At 47.9% G+C, this 12,701-nt stretch overlaps 1 protein-coding gene across 1 annotated transcript in view; it reads left to right on the top strand.

Annotated features, from left to right (window-relative positions):
• Positions 1-12,701, top strand: part of LOC8033790 (eIF-2-alpha kinase activator GCN1) — a 109,176-nt gene that overhangs the window by 51,156 nt on the left and 45,319 nt on the right. The window contains exons 27-31 of the mRNA XM_042290660.1: positions 1,032-1,159; positions 4,720-4,909; positions 5,901-6,137; positions 10,832-11,026; positions 12,266-12,484. Of these exons, the coding sequence (XP_042146594.1) occupies positions 1,032-1,159; positions 4,720-4,909; positions 5,901-6,137; positions 10,832-11,026; positions 12,266-12,484 (969 nt within the window). The remainder of the gene's footprint in view (positions 1-1,031; positions 1,160-4,719; positions 4,910-5,900; positions 6,138-10,831; positions 11,027-12,265; positions 12,485-12,701) is intronic.

Raw genomic sequence — 12,701 nt, 5'->3', positions numbered from 1 at the left:
TTTGGTGTATAAGTTGCGGTTTTTTTTTAACATTTTTCTTTGTGCGTTTATACAACAATGCGACTTATAAAAGAACTTTTTTTTTTTCAAGGTGTGACATTTTTTTATATGCTGCGTGCCATTTGTTGTAGAGCACCATAACTACGTAGCCATAGGTGGTGTTTCCCCCTCCAGGAGGCACTGCTGTCGCCGCACAATTTTGACTTGGAATGCGAGATATTTTCATTTTTATGGTTTCCCCGTAGTGGCTCAATGTGGATAGGCAAGACAGTGAGAATACTAAAGCTTTTACAGCATGTTATTGATGTTGCCTAGTTCAGCCATGGTTCCCTATTCTTTTGCTTCCGTCCAGTAACACTGAAAAGTCAGTGGGCTGGTATACACGCATTGCAGAATATTTTCTCGTGTCTTTTTAGTTTCCGTTTGGTGAGAGGTCTTTTGTGCCACGCTCCAGCCGTGTTGCTACATGTAAAAGGAAGGATTGTGGCTAGCCAATCTTTTAGGGGGACCAAAACAAAGTATGTCAAGGTTTATCTTTCTGCCTGTGCATTGATGCTTGGAAGCGAGCTCCTTGCATGTTGCTCCTCCGCAGTGCACCGGTGCTCGGAAAGAAGCACGCTCAATGGGGCCGCGAGAACAAAAAAGAAAACACCGTTGGAATTAAGCGGCTTATAAATACACTGAAAACCTAACGGGACTACCCAAATTTTGAAATTTGTTGTAATCAACCAGAGGCATGAAATATTTGAGTTTGAGTTACCGCGAGCCAACCGTAGTTGGTTCGTTACGCGCTAAAAGCTTCAAAGGGCAGGGACAGAGTTAAGACGACAACAAGGTGAAGCGCCTTGTGTTGCCGTCGCCTTTACTCTGTCCCTATCTTTTGGCGCTTTTAGTGCGTAATGAACCAACTCGCCTTCACTATTTTGCCCTTTGAAACTTGAACGCAGCTCTGCCCTGCAAACACAATGATCGTAAGCGAGCAACCTTTTGATGGACGTCCGTCTTACGTGTCAACTGTCGGTTTCTCGCAGTGCCTGCTGATGCTGCAGCTGGTACTGCCTACCAAAGAGAAGGATCCGTCCAACGCCCTGGAACTGGCATCCCGAGTTTGGGTGGCAAAGTTCGACTCCAAGGAAGAGATACAAGCACTTGCCGAAAAGTGAGCGGCGGGGTTTTACCTCGGTTTGTACAAAGCTTCGTTCGTGGCAGCTGGCTTTTAAAGGGTAACGGCAAAGAAAAAAACTGCTTTTTTAAACAACCTAATTGGAACAAGCATGTCGCAAAGCAAATGTTCCGCGAAAGAAATAATCTTTTTTACCAATATTTACGCCTCAAGACGTAATTTAGTCGGAGTCAGAACCTCTCCATATTTGAAACTCCCGCTCTTTCGACTCCCGCGGAGGAGAAGTACGCCCCGCCCCTCACTCTTGGATTTGCTCTTGGGCTGCAGAGTTAAACGACGCAGCATCTCGACTTCCGGTAAGATCTGGCAACAACGCACGTTAAACATGGCGCCGGTATTGTTTTGGTTTGACGGGACACGAGAAGCTGCGCGGTTGCGAGCACATAGCGAAGACGTGACCGGAGAAGTGCCCCTGTGATGTTCCCGGAAGACGGAAAGGATCATTCGTAATCGTTGTGTATGCTTTGAAAGCGAAGGGAATCACAGGGTTCGCGAGTGCACTACCACAAGCCAACGTTCACGACAGCGCTGCGTTGACTTCGGCGATCTCGTTCTGTTTGGGGCAACACGGCGATGCGACAAAGAACTGAAACGTTCGTGGTGTGTGTGGTGCAGTGCTTGGAAGTTGACACCCACACTAACACGGAGCGCAAATTAATTGTTGTGGGGTTAAGGTTCAACGGGTTCAGTCCCATCGTCGTCAGCTGATCCAGTCAAACTGGTCCGGGAGGGCGCAGCGAGCGTTTTTAAGGGGAGACACTGCCCAGAAAAAAAAAATTTCGGGAAAAAAAGTTGATTTTGAAAAATTACATATTTACATCCACCAACATCTAGAGAGTATCCCAAAAAAAAGTTTAATTAATTTACACTGCATAGTTAATTTTTTATAAATTATTTTCTGTCCACCAAAGCTAAAGAAAGGGTAGGGTTTGGAGTACTTTGAACGCATTTTCCGCCGTTCGACTTTTTGGTATAAATTCCATTTTAGTCAATCTATCGTTTGATAATGGCAAAACAGGGGAGGCTCATTCTTCCCTTTTCCTGACTGAAATTTAATAAGGAATGCGGCTATGGAACTTTTTTGTCACTTTACGGATTTGTTATATAAAAAATATGAACATTTTGTCGAAGACACAGAAGACCAAAAAGTTGACCAATTTTGCAGAAGAGAAAATTTGTAGAAATAAATGACTTTTTAGAAAAAACGTTCCATAGCCGCACCCTCTAGGCATTCTAATACATATCTAACAAATAAAAATCTTGAATATCGTGATAGTTTTTTGACGATAGATTAACTAAACAATGTAGGCGTGTTGCTGATAAAAGCTACTCTAATTTCCTTCTCATATAACCGACAGACCTGAAATTTTGTTATACACCCTCTAGCATGACCACCAGCCTACCCTTTAAATTTCATTAATTTTAAGACAAGGGTTCAAAAGTTGACCCCCCTAGGAAGTGTGTCCCCTTAAAAGTAAATCTTCCTTCGTTCCGTTTCAAAATGTGGAAGATTCCCGACGCATACTGCGAGTAAAAAGTTGCGGGCGGTTTCAACAAAATTACATTGTTTTAATTAAACAATGGACTCCGAATTGTTTTCCTAAATCTGCCGTTTTTATGCTTCATGCACAGCGACGTGTTGCGCTCATCGCGGTGTGAATAAATTTGGGCAAGATTTGCTACCTGCCCACAGGTGCATGAACTGAGACCATTTTGTACGTAGTGAACATAGTGCTTTTTTTCTGAAAGGGGGGGAGGGGGGAAGAGGCGTTGTGCATTTATTACGGTACAATCACTTGAGAGTTTAGAAATTGAAGAGGGCGAGCAAGCTTTCGGAACTTTGTCTCTTTGCTCTCTGACACTGCCCCTAGTTTCGAGTTGCAGTTTCAGTAGACATACCTACTAGCAGCCAGCTGGTAAAAACTGCTCTAAAGCAGGTAAAAAACTGGGAAGTCGGTACGGTGCGAACTCCGTGTTTCCCGCTTTTCGTAGGTGACTGGGGAAGTGCTTTTGCTAGGTACGCGGAATATGCAACCGATTTTGTTAGGCCCGTTGTTTGTGTCTCCAGCAAAACGAAAAAGATAATCTACAAAGCCGCAATCACAAGCCAAGATTCACGATAACAGTACACATTCATTCAAACAATTTTACGTAAGATGGTTCGGAAGCCGAGAAAAATAATCTGTCAGCTAACGCAGTATTCGGACGTCCGAAGCCTTCTACGGACAGCTATTACGTAATAACCTGGCTGTGCCAGGTTTTGTACGTAACAGCTGTGTCTAGTCACGGACGTTCGGTGCACCCGGTGCGAATCTCGAAGCAGTCAAGCAGTCAATCAAACTCTTAACCAATGAGAAGTATAGCAGCCAATCGGTGCTAAAGGTCACGGAGCACCAACTTTGTGGCGCGCGATTTGAAACGGACGAAATAGCCGCAAACTAAAATCAGTCTTGCGCAATAAATATTGCTGGAAAAACTTTTTTTTTTCTCGCGGAAAAAATGTTTTTTGACATGTTGTCCAAATTCGGCTGTTTAAAAAAAATCTTTTTTTTCTTTGCAGTTACCCTTAAAGCAAAATGCCTTTATGAGCAAGTTGCTAAGTCTAGAGCTTCACGAAAACGTGGTATCCCCTGGCTCCCACGGGGTCATCGCACCCCGTAACGTTACATCCAGTCGCGTGCTGTAGTCACGGGGTCCCACGGGGTCATCGCACCCCGTAACGTTACATCCAGTCGCGTGCTGTAGTCACGCGATTTATTTCACGTTACCGCATCACGCCGATGATGTCATGCGACTGCAGATCACACCAGTGACATAGTGGAACCATCATCATATGATGTACAGTGGTTCATAGCCGGTGTCACTATGGGTCTGAGGATCATGGGGCCACAAGACCTGTTAAGGGCTAGTTTCCCCAGTATCGTGTCCGCGGGCAAACAAATGTCGACACAAAACTCTGGACAGCTACCGCCATCTATGAGCGACGGCGGCAACCAGACAACCGGCTTGCCGATTCTCTGGTTGCCGCCGCCGCTCATAGAGGGCAACAACCTTTCCTGCCTTTCCACTCTGGCTCTCACCAGAGTTGAAAGGCTGAATTTTTTTATGTGTTGTCCTAGAAGTTGTTTTTGAGGTCGTCCGAGGGGTTGTCCACGAGGTAGTCTTAGAAGTCATCCCTGAGGTGGTCCTAGACATCATCCTCGAGGTCGTCTTAGAAGTCATCTTTGAGGTCGTCCCAGACATCCTCGAGGTCGTCCTAGGCGTCCTCGAGGTCGTTCTAGATGTCTTCTCTGAGGTCGTCCTAGGCGTCGTCCTAGAAGTCGTCCTTGAGGTCGTCCTAGATGTCGTCTTCTAGGCATCGTCCTAGACGGTGTAAAGATAGCAGCTTCACTGGTCCTCTATCTTCACGTGGAGTGAAAGGGCTCTGCATTTTTCCTCGATAGTTTTGTTTGGGCCACCCTCTTTGAATATGGGTCTTTCCTCGAACTGTGTGTGTGCTAAGGGGGGTAAGTGACAAGGGACGTGCGTGTGCCCAGGCTGTGGCGTGAGCTGCTGCTGGAGCCCGAGCCGGCCATGGCAAGCCGCCTGCTGGGGGACGTGGGCCACCCGCATGCGGAGGTTAGGGTGGCCGCTGCAGGGGCGCTCCGGGCCCTGGTTGCCGCCTTCCCGGACTGCTTCCAGGAGGTGCTGCTGCGCCTCATGGAGACCTACGAGAAGTACTTGCAGGTGCACACTCTCTTTTCTTTCTTAAAGGGTCAGGGTGAGGAAAGTGAGTTCACAACTGTTAGGGAGACACTATCAGATTAAAGGAGAGTGAGATTGTGGTCACACGCTTGGTACGGTAGGATCTCCCTATGATCATGTCATTTCAATATGTGTACCTCGCAGCCCTGTAGGGGTATTGCAGCATACTTTAACTTCGCTTTATCACGTCCTTATCTTGATCGTATTAGCCTTTACTATAAAGAGGTACTACTGCCATATTTATGGTGCGCTGGCTTCCACCAGTTCGATTTTTTGTGGGCAAGACTGGTGCTTTCGTAACAGATGTCTATACTCCGTGTCACTAGTTGTGTGCAGTGCAGGCGAAGGTAACGCCATGCAAAGAGAGAAAGGGCGAGCTCTAGGAAGGCGGGACGAAGGAGGAGGGCAGTGAAGGGCGAGGGGAGAAAGGGAGAGCACTAGGAACGTTTGAGAAGAGTGGAGGTTTCTCTCCTCCTCCCCAGCCTTCCTAGTGCTTGCCCTTTCTTCCCTCGCCTGGCGTTGCCTTCACCTGTACTGCACGAAACTAGTGGCAAGGAGTATAGACCGAAGCACAAAATTCTGGAAGCTTTTCGGGCAATCTGAATTGCTCCTCTGTTCTTCTCTGGCACACATCTAATTGCCTTAGCTACCTTAGGATGGAAGCATGTTTGTTTGTCTTAATTTTTTTAGTAGAACTCTTTTTGAACGAGCAGAAAGACAATATGTTGTTCTCATTTAATGAACAGAAATCTAACTGCATGTTGTGCACCATGTAGGAACTAACAGTTTATGCCAGGTGTTTCTACGAAGACTCAAAAATTTTTACAACTAGGGCAGTCCAGAAAATAAAAAAAAAGAAACTCTTTTTGTGGATACTGGGAATAGCCCAGTAGTTCCCAAATGACCTTCTAGCTTTGGAACTAATGGCTGAAGCCTAATATTTGACGGGCTTGGAACGGATGTACCGTTTCAGCGTCCAGAGCCGATTCGCGACAGCTTCGGCCGGGTGCTGGTGGAGAGCCCTCCCGACGTGTGGGAGCCCCGCAGTGGGGTGGGTGTAGCACTGGGACAGCTGGCCTCCCTGGTGCCCACCGCCTGCGTGGCCCAGGTCATGCAGTTCTTCGTACCACTGGCCCTGAGCGATCCCCGGCCACAGGTCCACAAGGCCATGCTGGATGCCGCAGTCGCCCTCATCGACTTCCATGGAAACGTGCGTTCCCTCGCATCTCCTCTCTCTCTCTCTCTCTCAGCTGGTTCACGACTGCTTACAACCATGTGCCTTAAAACCCCTTAGAATCTCTTGTGACGAGAGGACACTCTCTTGCCTTCCATCGGGTAGCTGTGGAGCACTTGCGTGTATGTGACGCAGATAGCTGTTATGGAACCTGTTGATGTTGTAGTTGGCGTAGTAGGCCGTTGGGTGTCCGTTGTCCATGTTGTTAAATCCTCAAGAAAAGATTGCCCGCCGCCCGCGAAAATCGAATTTGGGTCTGCTGCTTGCGAAGTGGAGGCGTTGCCAGTGAGCTACGCCGCAACGTTAACAACCCGTCTTATATACGATAGGGTTTTCGTGATATGCGATTCCCTCTGCACACGCTCCGGAAAATTCAAAGAAATAGCCGATAACAAAATGCTGTCGTGGCACCGTAGATGCCAAAAGCTTGTGCCGAAAGACGCACTTTCCACGCCCCGAAACAAAAAAAGCTTGCAGCCTTTCCACTCTGGTGAAGGAGGAAGACCAGAGAAGCTGTACTATGATGGGACGACCTCAAGCACGACTTAGACAATCTCAAGGACGATGCCCAGAGGTCGACGACCTCAAGGACGACTTCTAGGACGACCTCAAGGATGACTTCTAGAATGACCTTGAGGACGTCTGCGACGACCTCAAGGATGACTTCTAGGACAATCTCAAGGACAACCTCAAGGACGACTTCTAGGATGATTTCGAGGACGACATCTGGGACGATGCCTAGAGAAATTCAGCCTTTCCACTCTGGTGCAAACCAGAGTGGAAAGGCTGGAAAGTTGCCGCCATCTATGAGTGAGGCCGGCAAGCCGGTTGTCTGGTTACCGCCGTCGCTCATAGATGGCGGTAGCTGTCCAGAGTTTTGTGTTGACAATTCTTGTGCGGGGACACGATCCTCGGGAAACTAGCCCTTAACAGCTTTGCTGTAAAAAAAAAGCGTTGGAACAAAATGGTCAGATGTCCATTTTGTTCCGAACACTTTTGTCTGTGCACCCCATGGCAACGTTCTTAGATTTATCAGTTGACAAGCTCCACGAAAGAGCGGCGTTTGAAATCGGTTCTTCTCTGTTGCCTGCGTGTGAGCGGGTGCAGTTGGATACTGCTCCCAGCGTCACAGGTGTCAGCACCTCTGTGGGCAACCAAGAAAGACGATTTTTGATTGACGGTGTTTTGCGCCGACTTTTGCACAAACTTTATGTTTACCATAAAGACCCTAATCAAATTTCCTTGCCACTGCAGGTAATCTGCTTCCAATGTTCTGCCGGTTCCGCCACATTTTCCCATAAGGGATGGTGTAGCAAAAACCACCGATCAGGCACGCCACGAAAAGGCTTGACGCAGGACTGCTCATTTGTTTGCGTAGAACTACGTCTTTCTTTGCTTGGAAAGGGGTGCAAAGTTGGGGGATCAGCGTCTTCAAAACCTGGTCACGGAAGTGACGTCACACAGATAATACCGGAACGCCGATCGGGTTGCATTGCCATGCTTCCTGACGGCGTGCCATGCCTGCTGCCGAGAACCGTGCAGTGTGCACGCGTATCCTTTGCAATAGCATTTTTCAGCTACCTCCCCTGGATTTCTTGGACTTTCTGGCCTTCTAATGCGCTGTAGACCGTTTGAGCTGAGATTCTCACCTGACGACCTTGACGTCTTCCTAAAGGTCGTCCTTAACATTGTTCTTGAGATGGTCTTTGATGTCACCCTCTTGGATGTCATCCTTAAGGTCGTCCTTAATATCGCCCTAGAGGTCGTTCTGGGCGTCGTCCTTGAGATCGCCCTAGAGGTCGTCCTAGACGTCATCTTTGATGTCGTCCTCTAGGACGCCATCCTCAACGTTGTCTTAGACGTAGTCCTTGAGGTTGTCCTGGATAGACAGCCAACTGTAGTGGTTTCTGCAGAAATTTCTTATCTTCTGGCTTGCTTGTTTGCTCGCTTTAACACGACGCATTCCTGTCTGCTTGAAACGGCGATAATCATCGCTCCGGCAGCCGTGATTCTGCAACCTTTGCTCACTTCTCTGGACGGCGGCCGAGTGGGTCCTCTGCGGCACGGGCAGTTCACGCAACTCTCATGCAAAACTTGGCGAAGCGTTAACCCCTCCCCCCCACATTTCTTATGCCACCCACACTTAGTTCTATGGAAATTTATGCAACATAGTACACCTGTGCACCCACCATTTTTTTTTCTCTGTTCTTTTCTCTGACAAATTTTTGACATTGTTAAATAGGACCGTTTCTTGTAGATAGTATGTACATTAAAGGAGATTTTATTTTTTTCTTAAATGAGCCAAATATATGTGAGGTGAAACTGAGATGAACAGCATCTCATCAGGTAAGGCCAGGTGAACTAGAATTACCTGAAGTATGAACCAACTAGCTCAGCTTAAGCCTGTCACTGAGATAAACAGGAATGTGTGCTTATTGGACTAGTTTTGCACCCTGTACTGTGGCCACCTTTACATTGTTTTTTTGTTTTCTTTCGCGTGATATGACCAATTTCAAATTAATATCTTTTGGAAACAATGGACCCCCGGATATACTCTGAATTTCAGCCAAAATTGGCTTAGTTTCAGTTTCTGAATTTGGCTCACTTCGAAAAAAAAACTCGTTATTTGATTTCGCAAATACCGCCAAACCTTCGCTCTAGTGAAATGCAGTTCCCGGGTCACTTCGTAGGTGGCGGAAGCATGCTAGTGTGTGCTCTCGTCGTAAGAGATTGCAACAGCTCTGTTCTAAAGCAACCGCAAGCGCGTGAACAGGTCTTTATGGAGCCGTAAAGTGTCTGTGGTTTCTGGGGTTGTCGAAGCTTGCAGGGACAATGCCGACGTGCATGCATCTGTATGGAGAGGACTGCCTCCGTGACTTTGAGGTTTTCTTCCTCGGTGTGCAAAGCATATTGTTCAAATCCAGGGTGGTTTGTTCATCCAGCAAAAAAGTTGTCTATTGTAGACTGTTAGTCTCGTTGAACGTGCTTCTTATCGAGCACCGGTGCACTGCAGAGAAGCAACACGCACAGAAGTTAGCTCTGCTGGTGTTGCTTCTCTGCAGTGCACGGGTGCTCGGTAAGAAGCGCGCTCAACGAGGCCATGAGAACAAAAAATATGAATTACATGAAAACAATGTTCGAATTGAGTGGCTTATAAATACAATAAAAACATCGCGGAAGCGGAACAACCAAAATTTAAAAATTTGTTTGAATTAATTAGAAGTATGAAATAGCAGGGTTTGAATTATCACGAGCGTACTGTATGTGGATAATGAATGCTAAAGCATCTTGGATTCTTTCCTCGAGTTTGTTTCCGGCTCTTAACGCTCAGAACAAACGAGTCAATTCGTTACTGCGGCTCGGTTTCCATCTCTCGTCAAAATCTGCCCATCCTTTTAATGGGGCGGTTTTCTCTGAGTCGTGTTACTGCCGTCTGTTAAGGATGAACTCCCTTCGTCGAATCCTGCCAAAGGTGCCCCAGACCAAGCTGCAGCTATGATGTATGCTTGTTGGTAAAGGCCTTTGTTGTAGATTAATGAAACGTTACCACCTCTACTTCCTATTAATCTAGTACCTTGCTTAATGTTAAAAGTGTTTGGTAAAATCAACAAAGAAATTGCACGCACCACGTGTCATGAATAAGCTAATGCATAGGTTCTCAAGCTGGGTTGGAACACTGGGGACCCCCTTGCGTCCTCATGGTTTCCCCGAGCTCTCAAATTTCCTTGACCGTCCCTACCCCTAGTAATGTGTTTTCCCAGTTTAAGCACAAAGCAGTAAGCCATTCGTTGATGCATAACTCTGAGCATCTGCTTTATTGCATCAATGCCAAGGAGAGCGACAGTTTCTCGGCCATCACTCTTGGCAAGTAGGGGTTCGAGATTGAAAAGTTTGAGAACCACCGAGCTAATGGAAAGGGTATTTTGCCATCCCCCAGTACTTCGGTTCCTGGAACGTTTTTCCAGCTTGTATGTTCAGCGTTTAGTGCGGAGCGCAATTTTGTCTGCTTTTTGCAGATGGGTTGCGATGATGTAAGAACACCGCACTCTTATTGGCTGATTTAAAAAAAATAGTGGGTAGGCTCCAAAAGCTTCTAGCATTGAGGTTTACCCACTATCCTTTCAATCAAAGCCAATGAGAACTCGGCATCATGCTGACATCACTGCAACCCCTGCGAAAGAAGCAGACAACATACTCTCCGCATTCTGCCCACACATCGAAAGTGGTTCCAAAGTGGCAACGGGTGAAGCCACCAACGGCGGGTGTTGTGCTGTTGGATGTCACGATCCTAGCAGCTGGGCGTACAAGTTCCGGAACAAAGAAGTAGAGAATGCAAGCGTCGGGGGGAGGCCGTCTTTGCGGCGTACCGACTCCTGGTTGCCGAATCTTCCGCGGGCCGTCAGGCTGGAAAGCGACCCGCAGCAAGATGAGGTGTCTGCCACGTCCACCACTGCCGCTGTGACACCGCCAGGATTGCAGACGGCATTTACGATGTCATCGGGTGTAAATTGAGGGACCACATTTTAGGATGCGGTAAACGCACCAGTGGGAGACGCGTTCCAAGCACCGTCCCCAGTGCACAGTTTGAGACTGCCCACCACCTTTTCTCTCGGAACGTGCAGCTGAAAATTTTGTAAACGCACCTTCTTGACCTACCTTGTTCCCCTCAGGGCGCAGTGCACCTGCTGCTGCCGCTGTTTGAGAAGTTCCTGGACGAGGCCCCGGACGACGTGAGCTACGACCAGGTGCGGCAGAGCGTGGTCATCCTCATGGGCACCTTGGCCCGCCACCTGGACAAGGAAGACCACCGGGTCAAGCCCATCGTCAAGAAGCTGATCGACACCCTGGCCACACCCTCGCAGCAGGTGGGCAGACGGGGCACGGCGGGGGGGTGGCTGGGGCACCTTTCTGTCTCGGTGGTTGGGGGCCCCAAGCTTGTTGGAAAGGGGGGATCGGTGGCCGAGTGGGCTGGCGCACACCAGCTCGGAGCACGTGGAGTGAAAGCTCGCTTTGCTGCAGAACCCGGGGATCCTGGGTTCAGTCCCCGCCCCTTCCCGTTCCAATCTGGACGAGCGTCGTATCGGTGTGCGGTTGTGAATCGTCGTTACTGCATGGTACACGTTAAAGACCCCGGGCTAGTAGAGTTACTGCCATGGCTAAATTTCACATTTGTAGCGGAGGCACTGGACGCCCACTGGGGCTAAGTGAGCTCCTGCCATCTAAACAAACACGCAATGCAATTAGCTGGTTGGTGGGCCAGTAACAGTAGTAAAGCCACTTTGTTCTGAGAACTGTATCGAGCAATTTCAAGCATCTGCTTGTCTCTTGTCAGTGTTTTTTCATCTACGATTTTATCGAAGGTCTTGAATAACCCAGAACCGCACAGTCATTTCTTACCCTTTTTGACAAGTTTGGTATGTACAGGAAAAACGGTTCCATGAATGTCTCTTTTGCCTTCTGGCAGTCCTTGGCAGTTGTCCCTATTCAGCCAGCTTCTTCCCTGGTTGCAGAAGTTGGTTACAGCTCTTGGGGCTGTCTTATCCACTTTGGTTTATTGATTGGTTAATTGAGGAAATATCTGATTCATTAATTTCAAGCCAGTTATAGCTGGTCACTCTAGTATGTAAAGCACATGCGAGAGCCAGGAACTCCCCCAGTGATTTTTTAATTGATTAATATAGTGATTTCTATTTTTTTTTAATAATGATAGTTTAGGTGTCTATCATGAAGTGCACATCTGAGAACCAGCAAACACTGATAATTGTTTGATTGACTGATTTGGAACCAATTATAGGTGACCACTCTAAATCAATCAATCAGCGCCCAGTGGTTGATTGATATATTGTATCATTTTGAACCAGTGATAACTGCCCCTTAACATGCAGTGTGCATACAAGAGCCAGGAATCCCTTCGTAATTAATTGATTGATTTATTGATTGATCGACCGACCGATTAAAAAGCAATGTACCATAAAATCCTGAGCAAACACCTTAGGTCAACAGTATGCAAAGGTGTACTTTTCCATTGTGCACTTTTCCAAATGTTACAAAATGAGCGCTTATGGTGGAACGGGCAGAAGCTTACGGTCCGTTCCCTTGCACAGGTGCAAGAGGCCGTGGCCTCCTGCCTGCCGCCCCTGATCCCGGCCATCAAGGAGGAAGCACCAGCGCTGGTCCAGAAGCTGCTCACCCAGCTGCTCAACTCGGACCAGTACGGGGAGCGGCGGGGCGCCGCCTACGGCCTGGCGGGGCTGGTCAGGGGCCTGGGCATCCTCTCCCTCAAGCAGCTGGACATCATGAACACCCTTACCGAGGCCGTACAGGTAGGAGAACTTCGGAACGCCTGCTTTGGACCCGCCTAGCCCTTTTTGTGCAACTGGGACCAAAAGCACTCCTCGTCGCTCTCAGTTGTAGAGCAATTATGAAAGTTTGTTGGAATTATCCCCGTTGCGTTTAGAGGGAGTAAACCTTTTTCGTGACGTCTTTTCCTTGTCCCTGCGGTCCAGGTGGAAATGGGTATATCAGTTTACTTGCCAGGTT

Source organism: Ixodes scapularis, unplaced genomic scaffold (assembly GCF_016920785.2).
Source record: "Ixodes scapularis isolate PalLabHiFi unplaced genomic scaffold, ASM1692078v2 PGA_scaffold1__304_contigs__length_218370807, whole genome shotgun sequence".
Taxonomy (NCBI): Eukaryota; Metazoa; Arthropoda; class Arachnida; order Ixodida; family Ixodidae; genus Ixodes; species Ixodes scapularis.
This window is presented reverse-complemented; position numbering and strand designations above follow the sequence as displayed.